This window comes from Stigmatopora nigra, chromosome 10, assembly GCF_051989575.1.
Source record: "Stigmatopora nigra isolate UIUO_SnigA chromosome 10, RoL_Snig_1.1, whole genome shotgun sequence".
Classification (NCBI taxonomy): domain Eukaryota; kingdom Metazoa; phylum Chordata; class Actinopteri; order Syngnathiformes; family Syngnathidae; genus Stigmatopora; species Stigmatopora nigra.
Window position 1 is genome coordinate 5,350,175 of NC_135517.1, and position 17,854 is coordinate 5,368,028.

Genomic DNA, 17,854 nt, shown 5'->3' on the forward strand with positions numbered 1-17,854 from the left:
CCATGTACAACATCTTTAAACTGAGGTAGAAATGGTAACAGAAAACGCACAAAATACAACAAAAAAAAGATTACAATGAAATCCAATTTGGGTTAAAATGAATGAAAACAATATTTTGTGTAGCATGTTGCTACTGTATGTTGTGTTACAATGAAGAGCATTCCATTTCTTGTAGCTAAGCGCTTAAATACTTTTTCTTTTTAAACACTGAGGTTTTGTTATGTGACACGTTTTTTTTAAATCTCTACTTTACATTTGAATCTAAGTGATGAAGCATTGTGTCACATTTTGACATTTTAGGTGGCATGACTATTAATACAATGAAAAATTTGCTATCCACAACTGATTCTGATGCACAATTTGTGCTCTCTTTTAAAGATATTCATTAACCAAAATCCTACAATCAGTGAGGGCCATATTCATAAATTTCATTTTGCTTTAACAAAAAATGGCATTAATCAGTATTGTCACAATAAATCTCCTTCTTTGCGGTACCAATTCAACAATCAGCTGATATAAGGAACAAAAATCAACCGCTCAGACATTAAGACATTTTCAAAACATCGATAGCGAACATAATATTCAATGGTGTTTGTTTTCATGCAGGATTTGCTCATAAAACAGTTTGCATTGCTGCAAAGTACACAAACCTACACATAACAATAATTCATCTCACCAAAATCTATAAGGGGAATCTATACATGAAAGAAAATGTTTCATATATCTAAAAATGTCATTGATGTACATTTATGGCATGTATTATCCTTTCTAAAAAATAAAATCAGAATTACATTCAACATTTCAGGCCCTGGTACAAATATCGCCACTTTTTATTACCAGAGCAACAAAACGATGTCTGTGTTTATAAGTATAAGTGTTGATATATGTGTGTGTGTGTGTGTGTGTGTGTGTGTGTGTGTGTGTGTGTGTGTGTGTGTGTTTGTGTATATGAAATTTCACTGCAATTGTCAAAGGCCTTGTAAATTCCCTGAAGATTTCAGAGTATGCTTTGCTGCGACAGCTCCAGTTTTTGTTCCAAAGGGCTCCCAACAAGCACTCCAAAAGGTAAACACATACATTCGTATTCATCATCATCATCATTCTGAGGTAACAATATTCTTCCTGAGTATTCAATAACATGACGAAAACTCTTCCTTTCGAAATGCAAAAAAAATAAAGACAATGAATATCGGTAAAGTAAATAAAAGCAGGCCCATTTTGAGCATGTGTGTATTATCACAGGCGCTCAATTGCATTGTTTAAGCTCAGCAGTATATTGCATGATTGTTGATCATAGTTAAGACAAAATATAAACTGGATTCTTATATGTCACTTTCAGAATAAAAGCCTCTTTGAACGTCTTGTATAAACAACGCGCTCCAAAGTTGCATACATTATCTACTGTTTACTGCTCAAAACACTTGAAAATTGTACAGGATTGATATCCGGTACTAAAAAACAATTGAAAGGCCAGCTTTATCTAAGCAGCATGATTTGTATAAACAGGACAACAGTAGCAGTGAACAGGTTGAAAACAAGAGGCATGAAGAATAAAATGGGGGGAAGGTATGCATTATAATGGGGGGGGGGGGATAACCATAATGAATGAGAACATTCATTTCCTAAAGCCTCCGAATCAGCTATTCCTTGATTGTGCTGTAATAGTACGGAAGTTTCACCTGTTGAATTATTGCTCTCTATAATTTTTTTTTTGGTCAGAAATGATCTTTGTGGCCAGGTAGAGTACATTGCAGTCAAGGGCCTACTCAAAACTCATGGCCACTCACAATTGTGCCAACTTCCAAAATAAAAGCAACATTTCCACAGTGCTGCCAAAGTAGCAGAAAAGGAATAAATAGATCCTGAGAGATGCATACATTTTTGGCTTTTTCTTATTATCATGTTTTGCCTCATTGCAGCTTGACATGATAAAATGCCTCTGTGTATCTTTGGGAAACCATGGATAATGAAAAAGATGGAGTACTACAGTATAGTAGTAAACCATACTTTAATCTTGTGCCCTCTTGTGGTTGCAAGTGATATTCAAAGATGTCTGTGGATATACTTGCAATGGTAATCACCATGTGTTTTGGAGTTAAACACATTGGATGATCGCGCAACGGGAATTTTCTTAAAAGCTAAGTGGCTCATTAATGGCCCCCGGCGGGGTCCTCAGATCGTGTGTGCGAAGCGGGGATCTTCATAGGCATCCTCTGATGAGGAAAGCCGTGTTCCCCCGAAGCATTCTCCACTACCAGGCCGGATGGGGGGCTGTAATCCCCTGTTGCACGATACGGTGGTGACAGGAGGGGCTTTCCTGGTTTGTAGGGCTGCGGATCTGAACCGTCGTAGCCATTGCCGTGCCCGTTGCCTTTGCTGAGACCATTGCCGTATTTTCTGTAACGCGAGCCCTCCACTTCGGCTCCTTCTTGTCTATCTTCTCCCATCTCGAAGGCCTTGCGTTTCAGCGGCGGTGCTGCTTCGGCACCCCCTCCCAGGCTGTGCGAAGGGTAGCTGTAGCTTCCGCCTGCCACGGTGGGTCTGGGAGCTAAGGGTGTAGGGGCGCTAATTCCAGGGGGTAAGTAGGAGGCACTGGGGTGGCTGTAAGTGGAAGCCAGGCTGTTTTGGGGGTAACAGCCTGGCGGGTAGTTGTAGACTGGAGTGCTGGCGGTATAGCTGGGGACCAGAGTGGGCGCGGCCTGTAAAGAGTGAAGGGGGCCGGGGGGAAGTGCTGTGCCAGGTTGAGGGCAGTATCCTGAGGACAAGTAGGTGCTGTTGTAGGCAGGAGGATAGTCCTGGGATGACGGTGCACCGCAGGGGCCAGCGGCGCTGTAGCCAGGGTCTGAGGCCAAGTTACTGCTCACAACAGTCACACTTCCTGTGGTCGGAATGCCCACCGATCCGGAGCCCACCTTGGTGCCAGTTAGAGCTTCGATCCCGGGGTAGCACTCGATGCCCTGGCCAAGGGCCCAGGGTTCGGATTCTGTTTTGAGAAAAGCTCCGGGGTCTGCATAGGCCCCCGATGCGGGACGTTCGTAGGGCAGCTCCAGTCCAGAGTACTTCTCTGCATAGCGCTTGAGAAGAGAAGAAGCGGTCAGGGCCGATATGTCGTCGCTGGCCCAAGGATAGGCGGCGTGAGGGAAATTGCGGCGGGCGGCTGAGGCGTAGGGCTCGTGTTTGTGGACAGATGGGGGTGAAGTGGTGGAGGTCACGTCCAGGTGCTGCTCAGGCCACTGAGATAGAGGGGCGGTGTGCTCCGGAGACCAGTGCATCTTCAACAGACCTGCGGAGAACACCACAATTAGTTTGATCAACTATACTATTAATGTATAATAATAAGAGAATGTGGAATGGATAACAAGAAGATGTGCATTTTTCAAATGCTGTCCACAACTGCAGGTTTGGCCTTCTCTTTTTACTGGACAACGTTTGGACTAAAATTTGAAAATGCCTGCCTGAACATGTGACTTATCAGTGCACATCAGACCAGAGTATTACCAGGTGCAAGTTTGAACAAATCCTTGGAGTATTCCTAATTGCTTGGGAAGATTTGCAGGGGTGGAGGACTCAAGCCACATTTAATTTGACATGTTTTGGTAGTTGCACGTTTGATGCTTAACTTGATGTGTCACTTTGAAACTCGTTTGCAGTTTAGCTCGTTAATAAGTAAACTTGGTGCCCATTGTGCTTCTAATTGAGTCTACAAATATTTGCATTCTTTAAAAAATACAATACAGTACTTTAAGCAACATAAAGTCATGCACGGAGTATGGAATCTACTTCATATTTTGTGATAAACAGTATTCATTACTGCTAAAAAAATAATAATGCCATGCCATTTAGGCATTGACACTAACAAATGTATGCATGTGTATTAAATTCAAACCTGATGATGTTATTTCTAAATACAAGGACGCTATTCCTATATTGATCGCAACAGCAATATTACACAGACATACATGCATTGAGAGTTTTTGAATACATTTCCAAAACTGTTATCAAACTAATGCAATATTTTCTTTTTAAGCGGGTCTCGGGTTGGAAATGTCAGTGATTTGATGTTGCGCTACACAAATTTGAATAATGGAACATGCCCCAAATCCAACGTATTCCAGGAGGATTCAGTACTCCAGATTAAAACCCAAATATTTTGCTATCAAAAAGATTAGTAGGCAAAGAGTCATTCTGGCTTGCTGAGCATCACGTCAGTACTTAGCCTGTGCTCTTCCACACAATCTCATTGAAGCAGGGGGGACAACTATCCTAATCTTTATGAGAAGCTGCTATTGCAGCCCCCAGCCTGGTCTCCACGGCGATAAGCCGCCATTGGTCGCAGCTCTGTCCATTGCCTTTACCTCGCTCACATTGGGGCCATTGTTGTCTCTCGGCGAGTATCCTAGTCAACAAAACCACCCCCACCGAGCATGTGATCTAATTCGGCCCAAACCTCAGGGGTGTGCAGGACAGAGGGCTGAGTGTGGGCGGGGTCATTTGTAGCGGGGACCACAGTACTTTGGAACGTTACGTGCTGACAGTAGAGGCCAATTCGAGAAAATGTGTGTTGGAGTGTCATTAGACAGACTTTAACAAGCAGAGGGACCAGTTGGTGCAGAGACTTGGTTGACTTCTTTGTCTACCCACCTGCATTAGGCTAACATTCCATGCATTGTAGAGTATTTTAAACCATTACCCAGAGGGCTTCCGTATAACAGCACCTCACATTGTCTTAGAGTCTCTCCCATATAGAAGATTTTCAGTTTGACAAAAACTGAAGAAAATGTGTCAAATGATGATGGTGATGATGATGATGATGATGATGAAGAAAAAGAAATTTGGACTTCTTGAATTTTGACACCAAAAAGTAAACAGAAAAGTCCTGCATTGAAAGAGAATTATTATAGTTTGTGTACGTGTTTGTTAACATTTGTTGTTTACACAACAGTATAGTGTCATATCAACTGTCCCATTAATACTCAAATGACTAGTTATATATTGGTCTATTTCTTAAAGAATCATGGTAAACACTAATTGTTATTTTTTTAAACTGCTGGCGTTGAGGTCATTGTCATAAGTCTTCTAAATGAGAAGTATATATGAAAAAACACCATAAAATGACCTTGAAATGGAGCTGCACTTTTAAAGTTTGCAGTCCGCAAAAATAAAATTCACACAAACAGGCACACACACACATTCAAATGCACACACTTGCTCATTCTACTTTGATGCGGTCTACATGCAGATTAGTGCTAGTCGTGTCACATGTCCACCAAGACCACCAGATGGGCCTCTAAACGGTCCACATGTTGATCCCTAAATTAAATGATCCTTCAGTCCAATAATCCTGCTCATCCAATCCATGGATGTCAGTGCTGTGGGCCAGCAGAAGTCCCGCCCAGAATTGGAGAAATCCCTGCACTCTAGGGAATTCCTGATCATGGCGCTGACCCACACAAAAGCATAATAAACAAGCAGAGGGTCACCAAAATGCACACAAACAAATACAACTATACGGCCAAAACAACTTTACCAGCCTAGATCAGTCCATATGTTGCAGACCATTTCCTTATGCTCCATTACCATGAATTGATTGAACTGAATATGTCCCTTATATTACATGACCAATTATTTTCCATATGTCAATCTCTTTTTCCATTGTACATAAATTACTAGATCCAATCCACTCATTCATTTTCTGAACTGCTTATCCTCACAAGACTGTTCAACAACTCTACATTCATGTTTTTGGGATGTAGGAGGAATCTGGAGTACCCATAGAAAACCCATACAAACTTCTTACAATGGGAACCCACCTGGGATTCGACTCAAAACCCTAAAGTCGAGGCACTAACCATTCAACCAACCATTAGTTGGGCTAACAGTTTAAAATGGAACAACAGTATGTTGCATAGTGAAGCACTACACAAATAGATTTAAACACTGGAGGGCCAACACTCATGTTGATTGCAGGCTGGTAGTTTAAATCTACTTTCATCCGGTCTTCAACAGATGGCCCATAATTGATTCAACGACATATTTGGCCAGAATAATCTAGTGCGACCTGCAATCCTTATCAAAATTCTGCTGAATGGAATGTAAAAACTGGAAGTGGATCACAAAGCTCAGACCCTTAGAGATGGAGATGGAGTAGGCGCAGATTGGGAAAACAGACTAATGAAGGATTAGAGCGCACAGGCTTTAGTGTCACAATCTGACACTCTACCAGCTCAACTTTAGACATTGCCCGCGACACTGGAGGGTTTGGAACCTCTATTAAGTAATCGCAAGAAATGACTAAAAGATAAGGGTCAAAATTAATTATGGTCCAATAGTACAATAAAACATGGCATACACTGATTGATAGACAGGATCAGCATCAAGACATTAAATGACTCTTTGGCCTAGATTAAAAAGTTTCAACGAATGGCAGTCATTATGACATCTGATATTGGATGTTTTAGCAACACCATAATGACTGTGAATACCCATTTTGAAAAAAAAAAATCATAACACTGCACTAAATCAATAATATCAGATTACCTAAGAATTAGTAGGAAGCAATCCATTGAGAACAATTGGTGAAATTGATCATTGTCAAGCATTCTTATATACTTTTTTCACTTTGGATGGGGGTTAATTGTAAGACCATCCCCGCATTGAAAAGGCATTACACGATTAGACGATGTGCATTTGCCAAATGCTTTAAATAAAAAATAAATTAACTCAAATCTATGTCAGTTCTACTTAAAAAAGCAATTGCAGAAATGGTGCATGACAACAGTTACAATAAGAGTTACGTTTACCCAAAGCATAATAATAATCCACTATTGTGTATCTCAGAGTCAAAACATCAACTCCACTAATGTTGCAATTCAAGTTAAATGTATTTAATGTGTATTTCAATGACCCATTGCAGGTGGTGTGTGTATTCTGTAGCATCAGACATCTGAGTTGGAGGGATAGTATTAGGGTGTGTGGGTGGGTGGGTGTGCAGTGGGGGTCTGTTGATGGTTAGGCCAGGAATTAGGAGGGATGAGTGAGGGAGACCCTGCCCTAATCTAGCAACTGGTGCTGACTTGGAACTTGTAGAGAGCTCTCCATTCTTGGCCACGCTTGGCTTAGCAGCAGACAAAGATGAGGACTAAGCCGGCTTGGTACTGTGACAGCTTCCCTTAATCAGTGTGATCATCATACAGTCGTACTGCCAGTTCCATGCACATCACACATCTATGGCCGCATGGACGACGCCTTCACGGGAAATACCCACTCAATGTTCAGCAAAGCTGAAGTAAATTGTGCATGGTTTATTTACCCTGGGCATATCCACTCATTGGATTTAGGACTCCTGATTGTTTCCTGTTAATGTAATATATGATCATTTTCTTTGTAAGGGTTACATTAAAAAAATTCACTCTTGTTTTTGGAATGCAAGAAAAAGCTGGAGTATATGCATCTTGATTTTCGAACAAGCACAAGCCTCACTGCACCTGTTTGGGAAATTTGGGCCGACTGGGTGTTCCAGTGCAGCAAGGGTGTGCCCTTGAACATATTTATGCCAAATTGACAACTTTATTTGAAAACGCGTCTAATTTTCAGTTCAAGTGGCCTTCTGGTGAATTTGGTTGGGACGCATGCGGGTGGGCCGTATACATTCAATTCATAAATGTCAAAACGGATGAGCATCAAACCGTGTGAATTATTTGCGTAGAAATGAATGAATTAAACATATTAACATATTTTTTTGCGTCATTTCAATGACTGGCACACATGATACTCCAGTATCCTAAAGCTAAGTCAATATACAGTATGTGGCATCACATTAAACAGAGGTGGCAAGGAGCATTGAGCTTAAATGGGATTGGCAATGAATTAAATAAAAATGAAATTAAAACACTTTCTTATAATAATAAATTATATTAATTATAATTGTAATTTTGGTGGGCTTGTTGCATTCTATTACACTGTGATACTGTTTCTTATCTAAATAATTAGAAAAACCTTTAAAACTTGAATTTGTCTTCTCAGTTGATATCCTACAGGAAGGCCCTAATGTCCTATAGTTTTAATTGTGCTTATGAATACTAACATAATTCTATTTACACTGTAGTAGTAACAAAACTACCAGTGAAGGGCATTCAAGCAAGTCGTATGCTCTACATTTCAGAAGATGACAGAACGTGTTGAGGCAGGAGGAGAAACAAAAAAGTTTCACTATCAAATGTTTGTCATTGTACCTCAGCAGATATATTAATGTTTAACAGTCCTCAAACCAATTTGCACAGGGTTAAAATGTTAGGGATATTTCACCCAACTATTGTAATTTTTACAATGAATTGATGAACCAAGTGTGAAGCAAAAAGCAACAAATTTATATATTTTTTATGTGTGGTTGAAAAAGCTAAAACTCATTAGAGTCATTTATATGGCAATTTAACTCATGGAGAACATAAATTACACAAGTCAAGGATGCTGGCAGGAGCAAGCGGACTCATAGTCCAATGCATGGTCAGTTTGAGTAATTAGGGGCTAATTAGATGAAAGTAGATGTGGGGGAAGGGTTCTAGAAGGAATGGGATTTGGGGGGTTGTGAAACATCAGAAGTGGCTGGAGAAGGGGGGAAAAACACAGCCAAGTGTTGTTGTTACTTGTACTCCTCACACCAATAAACAAAGTTTCACATTTCCAACAGAATGGACACTTGCACAGCTCAAATGAAGAATTCGTTTTAGGGCATTGTAGTAATATCCAGCTGGCAAACAGACAGAGAGAGAGACTCTTGGTCATTTTTTCAGATGAGTCAGGCTGTTGGAATGCCAGGAATCTAACCTGCGATCTATTTACACAGCACATATCCTCTCTCTGTCCATGTGCTGCACACGTACTGTCCACTTCTACAAAGAGGGAGTGTAGTGGTACACATGAAACTGATAAATGACCCTACATACCCCGCCCCCTTTCCCATTCTGCATGGACTGTGTCATTTAGGTTAATTAGATATACTTCACACTGTGGTGTCGAGTCATATAAAAAAACAGAATTGTGAGAAAAGTGATATTAGTGAAGAGTGTAGAGGGTTCCCTCTGCAGCGTTATCTTCTTTTACTTGGATGTAAATGGAGATGCATGGTTATGTAAGCAGTGAGCAAAGTCCAACATGGGAAGCTTAAGTGACAAAACTCCCCCTACTTTCTTCTGCACAACCCTCCGTTGTGTTTTATGTCATAATGAGATTTTACACATCTTTATCAACTGAGCATTTGCAACTAAAATGAAAACCATGGCATCAATAGGCCATTCTATTAACTTCCATTTCTGACTCCAACTTTCCCTCCTTTTTCAAAACCCCCTCCCTTCTTTTTCACTATTGTAAAAGACGACAGTGTCCGAGCCTGTGTGGTCAGTTTTCCCTTCCCCCATGCCTTCAGTTCTCTCTCTTTCACGCACACACACACTCACATGTGGCAGAGGCTGGGCTGGCCCCCTTTTTTTCCTTATTGTGTCCACTCATATATCAGGCTGCAGCTGACCAGTCCCTCCTCACGTCCTCTCCATCTGCCCTTCACTGTGCTCTTTTTACTCCTTTCACCAACCCATTTTTTTGCCCTTGACACCTAATGAGGACCTGAGATGTCCTTCAGTTTACTTAACACACCACTTTAATTGTAATAGAAGTCTAACGTGTGTGTGTGTGTAGGCGGAGGGCATGTTAATGTGTGTTTCTATACAGGACTAATGAGAGGTTGTTGACACCAGCTTACTAACAATCCAGTTTACGTTCACGTGGAGGTTTTACCTCTGGCTACAATAAAGGACTACAGTAACATCAATCTCTTGATGTCACATGGCGATTAGGACGATGTGACAAAATGAGAGGTAGTTTGAGTGTTTGGTGGTGCAAAAATGGAAGGGCAAGAAACCAGCGGCGGTGTCTAAAAAAGAAAAATACATGAGATGAACTCTAACAAGAAGATGTGAGTCTTTTTTGGAGGGTGGAATGTGACAGATGCACGCGAGCCGTACTTGTGTCTAGCCTAAAAAAAGGCCTACCAACCTAAAATACTCTTTGACTATCTTTGCAATTCTCACCTCTCTTGGGCATTACTTTATCAAAATGTGAAAATGAATTCCTGTTGCATTATTCCAATCAGGTTAGTAGCATAATCCTGTTAAATCTAGATGTAATCAATACTCTAGTTAATCAATATAGTAAGCATATTCATGAGTTTGGATAGCAACCTCCAATGATCACACATACAACAGAGTACTTCACTATGATATCATTTGATATGCATTCTTATTATATGGTTTTATAAGTTGAGTTTTATGTCTAATTTTACATTTTGTTTTATTCTGGGAATAATTAGGACTTGTTATATACGCCACACCTTGAAATTGTTTGCAGTTGTGAACAGGTGAGAGGACAGACATCTTATTGTCCGAGTGAACGTCTAAACAAACTGCACTATATTCACACGGAGGGTCTGAAAAAGAAGAGAGCTGCACACTTTCTGTGAAATTCCTCAATGCAAAGAGGTTGGAGACTCAGCTGTAAAAGCCATTAGCCTGTCTGTCCTGTTTACAAGACTTCCCAGCAGAAGACCCCCTTCTTTCCCTCTGCTGCCACATAATGAGATAACGATGCTTAAAGAGGAATTTAAAAAAAACAAAGAGAAGACGATCTGCAAAAAAAAAAAAAAAACATTTTCCTGTGATATTTGAGATTTCCATTTGGTTGACTTACTGTAAGGGGTGACAGGACTGAGCATTCTGCAGTCCTGGCCCCAGGTAAGGAGGACAGGACCGGGTCCACACTTGGTGCTAATGAGAGCGCCGCTGCATGCTGCAGGACCCCCCCGGGTAGCGGTCGGTCGGGCGGATGAGAGATGGGCTAGCGAGTGGACCCCTACACCTTTCCATGGCTCATCTCACACCTGGGGGCAGCTCAGACACCTGAAGAACACACGAGGGCCAATGTCAGAGCCATCAGACACGTCAATTTTTATCGACGTGGCTCATCGAAGGGAGGAACAGAATAACTTGGTGATAGATACGCGTACAACTGTTTGAAAAGTGATGGTGATATTGGTTTTTAGGAAAGTGCAAGCAGACAAAAATTCATTTCTGTCAAAATTAGAGAGTAAGCATTGGCGAATGTTCCAACAGAGTGTGGATTGACCACACCACCGCACGATCAGCCGGTAGGGTCAAGTTTTGAATCCTTTTAAAGAGCAGAAGCGGCACAAAACCATACAAGAAATTCACTACATATATTTTGGCATGGAGTGACATTTTGACAAATGCATTAAACATCATTGAACGTAATCAGACAGGCTTTTCACTCCTCTCCCTCAAGCCGGTTGACCAATACACGATAAACTATAGTGAATGCCATGCACACATAAGCAACAGCATGTATAGCGGAATCCTAAAACACATGGGAGAGATCATATCACATGGAGGAGGATGGAAGAACTAAACATTTAAAAGCTGACAAGACCTTTAAAGCTTAAGGTGAGCAAATGATTCTACTGACCTGATCATGCCTGCGTTGGAATACTTGAAAAGTAATCCACTATTCCACAAAACAAGCGGGGGAGACTGAGCGAGTATGTGAAGTGTGTGAAGTGTGTGTGTATGTGTGTGTATGCACTCCCTTCTGGGACCATATCTTTCTCTCCTACACTCCCTCGTTCGCCCTTCAGCCTCCCCCCTCCCTCCCTCCGTGGCCTAGTGACAACAGAGCAACACATACATCCCCTCCCCCAACTGCACAAACCCTCCCCCTCTTTTGTTAAAACTATTTCAGCAGGAAAAGAGAGAGATGGAGAGAGAGAAAGAGAGAGAGAGAAGTGACCAATCATGCTATGTCAGAGAAGAGCCAAGCTTCCCCCTGCAGTGCATAAATATGTGCACACATGCATGTGTGTGTGTGTGTGTGTGTGTGTGTGTGTGTGTGTGTGTGTGTGTGTGTGTGTGTGTGTGTGTGTGTGTGTGTGTGTGTGTGTGTGTGCATCTTTTGGAACACTTTGATAAATGACCTTATGTACGGGACACACACGACTGAAAAATAGTAAATTTTCCCCTCGGCCGACCACGAGAAGTTCAGTTATTGTCAATGACTTCTATTGATCAGTTCCATCGATCTTTGTATTGTTGGGTGGGTGGGGTCGCAACAACCATGTCAATATTACCTAATTCCTGATGTACCCCTCACCCCCCACCCCATACACACATGCACAGGCAAGAGCAGATGACCTCAGTTTTGTGCTTTAACATTTGAACCGGAATCTGGGTTAGGTTCTTCACCTGTAACTCACCTGTTCCCTCATGTATGAAAACATGGAGTTTTTAATTTCCATTTGTTCATGCCTTCCCCCATTCCCTTGCCCTCTATTTTGCTTAGTGCTTGAAACGTGGAAACACAGCTGCAGTTCTGCATTTAGAGTTATGGTGTAGGCGGGACAAGCCACTCAAGTCCTCATGTTACTCCGCTGTAAACAGTCATGGCTCAGCAGTACACAACCTAAACTCAACACCAGAACAATACACCCATATAGATTTGAGATGTGCTTCAGATGATGATTTTTAAATTGTATCAATTTGAATCGTTAAAATAGGTTTTTGTCATTGCACATTGGGGAGCCTTTAATTTTTCTGTTGGGTCAAACCGGTAGCCTTAAAAAAATATTTAATAATGTATTTTCTGTATTAGTTATTCATGTTAGACTTATGGGTAAACTGGTTTGTATCCCAGTTGACTTTGGGCAAGAGGCAAGGGCCAAACTGGATGGGTTGCAGCCAATCACAACACATGAAAAATCAATATAATGTCAAGAATGAAACATTTTGCGCAATGTGATTTAATGCTGCAGTGCAATTCATTGCACCGCTCCTTCAGGCATGATCACCTTAGCAACCGTGAGGAAGACACCGCTCGGTAGTCATGAGGGTACAAATGAAGAAGAATAGGCTAGTTCTTTTGCTTCAAATCTGCCCCTACATTTAAGTTATTTTTTTTGTATAATATGTAGAGTATGTTTATGTTTGGAAGTCTTATTTGTCTGCATGTTCAGTTCAACAGTATATTTTCGAATAACAACCCAAGGCATCAATATGAAATTTAATGGCTACCTAACAAGTTTACCCTCCATGTTTTATTAACACCAGAGCATTATATTTTAATTGTATTTATCTCCCTGATAATCACTTCTTAATTATTGTTACACATGCATCTGAGTACATTAAAACACTGAACTGTGCACCGAATATAATCCTTCTTGTTAAATGTGTTGACTGGAAATGTGTTTCCAGACTCTTATTAATGCTTTAAATACAAGCCACAGGAACAAAATATTGTGATAAATAGTGTTCTGATCATAGATTCTGACCAGTTCAATTCCCCATATTTTGTGAAGCCATTCTGCAGTCCAAAAGTACTTTGATTGAATGGTCACCTTTGAAAGGCCTAGAAGTGTAAGGATGCTACAAGACCTTTTATCAAGTGACTCAGACAAGTAATACCTCATGCAGCACTCAGCTTTTTTTCCACATTTACATGCTTTGCTGACAGATACTGAAAAAAATCCCTACTGTTGTTGTCCAGGGAAGGAAACAATGCATCTAAACAATTCCACAATGTGCTGCTGGGGCTGTTCTTTTCATCATAGATAAGGCAGTGTTGAGCTGAAGCTTCCAGATGTGCTCTCTTGTCATAGAAGGAACACCTCCGCGTGTTGCCATGTGGCCCAAAGAGGGTCACTGGAACAAGCTTGGGGTTGGGGAGGGGTTTTTTTGGGGAGTAAAGGCAACAAAGCAGTATGCATGACAACGATAGAGTTCGCAACAGGATGGAGTTTAAAGCACACAATGCTGGCTTTGGATCTTGTTCTGCAAATTCACTTGCACTTGGGAATGCGATTATTGATACCCACTCACGAGAGCATGCTGGAAACTGAGTATGGTAACTATACCCTTGGTCCTTTTGGCCCAGTGGGTGGGATAGGTCACATGATAGTACCTTGGAGAAGCTCAGCTGTTTGCCACTCTAATTCTGTCTCAAGCAGCTGAGCACTGGCCCACTGCTCCACTGAACTGTCCCAATAATTATAATAGGGTGCGCATGTGTGTATGTGCGGTCGTGCGCCAGAGTGAGAAGCGGGTTAGACAAGACACACAAATCTTTTTTAAACGGGGACTGCCTCAGTGCAAATGTCATTCCTACCAGTTTAGATTTGGCACATGCACAGATGTCAAGGGTGAAAATGTGCAAAGGCAAAAGAAAAGGCACAAACAGGAACAGGATATCTGATAAAAGAAGGGGAAACTTAATGGCAATTTGTCACTGCTGTCAAACGATAAGGCTTTGGGGTGAAAACAAAAATTATCATTTGATGACGATATAGCCATTCAAGCTGCGGCTCGAGTGGGCCTTTTCATCCTTTAAGCTTAAAATATTCCAATGAAATTTTGCCATAAATGAGTTATAATGCTGCCGCTCCATCCTTCCTTGTATTGGTGATCTTAACATATAAGGTTGTGGGGGTGCTGAAGCCTAAATTGTTAGTCTTCTCATGCTTCCACAATCCTCATGAGGATAAATGGCTCAGAAATATGCATACTTCTATTAGATAATAACACTGAAAGGGTTAATGTCAGTGTCAGTAGAGTGAACATCTATTCTGATGTGTGGTGTGAGTATACAACAAGGAATTGGATATTGAAAAGACCCATTTGCAGAAACACACCACCCAGACTTATTTAAAATGTCTTTTTTCTTCTTGTGCAGCTAATTTCAATTTCCTTCTAATATATTTTTGAAGTGTTTAAAATACATTGTATTTTGATTTATTTAGATATTTTAAATTCCTAATAGGTTTTTTAAATCATTTTCCTATTCAAATGTAATTATTGATTATCCCCAAAATGGATGTTTCAATGTATTAATTATTTATATGTTTTCTATTGGCCATTAAAAAAAGTAATGTGGGCAACAATAATACTACAATTGGATGTCAAATGGGAGGTCCTGGGATCAGAAATTTTCTCCAGGGCCGCGCATTAGAGAGCCCTATCCCATATGAAAGTAATAAACAAATGTACAACAAATATACAGACTTTGTGATTGTAATTTGTGTGAATAAATTACAAGAAACGGGAAAAAAGTTGCATTTTAGCACACACGTGCAGAGCGGCACGCGTTAGGAAATAGGGCCCATGACTTTTTTTTGTGTTTCCGATCATCAAGTGCAGAATGTCAATTAGGTGAACTCACTTGCCAAGTCCTCTGTGTCTCCTCCAGCTTTAATGGCACCGCTCTGTCTCAATGATTTCCAATTATAGACGAGGGCACACAGAAAGGCTTATGTGCGAAGAGTTGTACTGCGGAGAGAAGACAGAGCAAAGTGAAGTTTGGTATCACAACGTTTCATCTACAAAACAGCCTTGTTCTTTGCAAGAATGCATTTCACTTTCAGACACAAACACACACACACACACACACACAGGCTCCTTCTTAAGAGTATCGTATTGTTCTCAGATATAGAGGATACAATATCCCAGCCTGGTAATAGAGGTTAGATTAATTGCTGACAAATCTGTATTCAGCAGTTCCCTTTTTCTCTGCGTGACAGATTTATGACAAAGATTGATGGAGGGGAGGGTCAGCTCAGCTTTGCCTCTGTTCACTCAGAAAAGAGCAGTGAACAAGAGGAAAGCAAGATTAATTTGCTTGGAGCTTTTACACACATGCTACAATGTTGCCTTTGAGCTTGATGTAGTTCTCTTTTTTTAATTTTACTATGTGATTTTACACAAACAGTACATTAGACATACTATAAAAGCTTTGAATAGGAGACAAAGTAAGCAATTGCACAATGTAATTGATTCCTATGCTTTTTCATGAAGACTAGAAACTAGATTTTCTTGAAAAGTAGTTAAATTGATTCTAATTTAACTTATTGGCTGATATTGATGAAATCTCTGATTCAAATTCCTCTGAAAATGATGTTTTTTACTTTGGCTTTTTACCACTCACGACACACCAACTAAGAAAACAGATCACCACCAAAATGGCCATAATGGACGTTGTCTTTTTCAACAGTTTGGCCTATGATTGCCTGGCGACCAGTTCAGGGTGTCCCCCATTCCCTGGCCAAAAGACAACCCAATTACGCACCACGATGCAAAGACTAGGTAGCATGCAAAGAGGCGTGAAGCCACTAAAGTGTGGGTCACATTGTTGGATGGTGCCTGTTTAATCTCAAGAGGTGAAAAGCCATCCAAAATGTCCCGCGCACCCCACTCCTCTCTCGTGATGTCACCGTCAAGTCGGTGTGCGATAGGCTGAGGCCAAAGCCCGCCAGCTGTTTGTAATCATCAGTATTGGGAGTGGAGATCACATGACACCCCCGGGCTCAGCGTGCACATTTAGAATATACATAAAGGGTGCTGTGCATCTTTAACCCAGTCGTCCTTCTCTTCCCACAGGCTATTCATTTGCAGTGAGGATCACCTCCAGATGTGCTCATTGCTCTCACCTCAAGGATCAAATGTGGGGGAGGGGGGCACCAGAAAGTAGGAGGTGGGAGATCATGTTGGTTTGGTGGGCCTTGAAATAGACAAGAGGGAATTAATGTGACCCTCGGACCTTTTTGGAAGGAATATGGCTGCCTCCTAGTGGTACAAACAATGGTTCTATTCCATTCATCCAGTGTTTGTGAAGATCTATCAATGATTTTCTGTAAAGTAAAAGACATAACATAGTCAAATATTGTTCTTGTCAACTTATTATAAGCAAATATCATCTTTGAAAAGAAATGTTTACAGTAAATTACCTTTTTTACATATACCATTGTTGAATGCCAGTATTTACTCAAACAGTATTAATAATCATAATTAATAAGGCCTGAATGTTACATTTTGGGGTTTAGCTGAAAAAATCCAATTGAGTTGATAACAAGAAAAAAAAAAAACATTGTTTGAGGCAAAAAGAAAACAATTGTGTAATAGTTTATTTTGTCTTTTTAAAATAATCCAAAAATCAACATTACCTTTACGCACAAGTAAAATATGTACACTTTGACACATTCTTTAAATGGTGTGAATAGACAGAGTATTCACTCTATATGGCTCCATGTCAACTGCAATTTTCATCTCCCTCAAAGTTTTCTCTCTTTTGACCCTATAGCTTGGTGGTATGTGAAACAAAGGGCCACAATGCACATCTATACAATATATTATACTGCACTATAACCCCCAATTTCAGTTAAATTGGGACCAAAATTAGAAATGTTGGTTTCTCAGATGAGTTTAGGCCCAGAATGCATGCTTGAGTTTTAATGTCCTTTTGATGTGTAGTGACAGGCTGTGTATTCAATTGAATAAAACTAGCAAATTATTACATTTTGGTTTTATTATGTTTGACTCACACTGAACCTTCACTGAAATTGGGTTTTGCAGATGCAGACAAATAATAGTCCAGATAATATGACAAGGTTTACCTTGTGATGCTCCAGCAATGCCACAGAAGGTTTTGGTTCTAAAGTATACTACCTCTATTGAGTAGATCCGACAATTTTCGGCTGCATATCAACCATACATTCACATATATACATTATTGTGTTGTCAAATAAGGACACGAGTAAAATAAATATGCTATAAGCGCATATGATTCAACAGTTTGTTTTAGACAATGTTTGGCTTTGAATATATACATGTGTATATATATATATATGTGTATGTATATGTGTATATATATGTGTATATATACACACACATACATACATATATATATATATATATATATATATATATATATATATATATATATATATATATATATATATATATATATATATATA

The 17,854-nt window shown here is 40.3% G+C and overlaps 1 protein-coding gene across 2 annotated transcripts; it reads right to left on the reverse strand.

Moving 5' to 3' along the window:
- Positions 1-908: 908 nt before the first annotated feature.
- LOC144203650 (fidgetin-like protein 2) lies at positions 909-17,754 on the reverse strand. 2 transcript variants are annotated; one of them, XM_077727190.1, is made up of 4 exons: positions 16,532-17,754; positions 15,268-15,374; positions 10,738-10,946; positions 909-3,283 (listed from the first exon to the last, which is right to left on the reverse strand). In XM_077727190.1, the coding sequence occupies exons 3-4, from the start codon at positions 10,760-10,762 to the stop codon at positions 2,151-2,153; spliced, it is 1,158 nt and encodes a 385-aa protein (XP_077583316.1). In that variant the 5' UTR covers positions 10,763-10,946; positions 15,268-15,374; positions 16,532-17,754; the 3' UTR covers positions 909-2,150. The 2 variants fall into 2 exon arrangements, with proteins under 2 accessions (XP_077583316.1, XP_077583317.1); XM_077727191.1 differs by lacking the exons at positions 15,268-15,374; positions 16,532-17,754 and adding an exon at positions 11,530-11,741.
- Between the last annotated feature and the right edge of the window lie 100 nt (positions 17,755-17,854).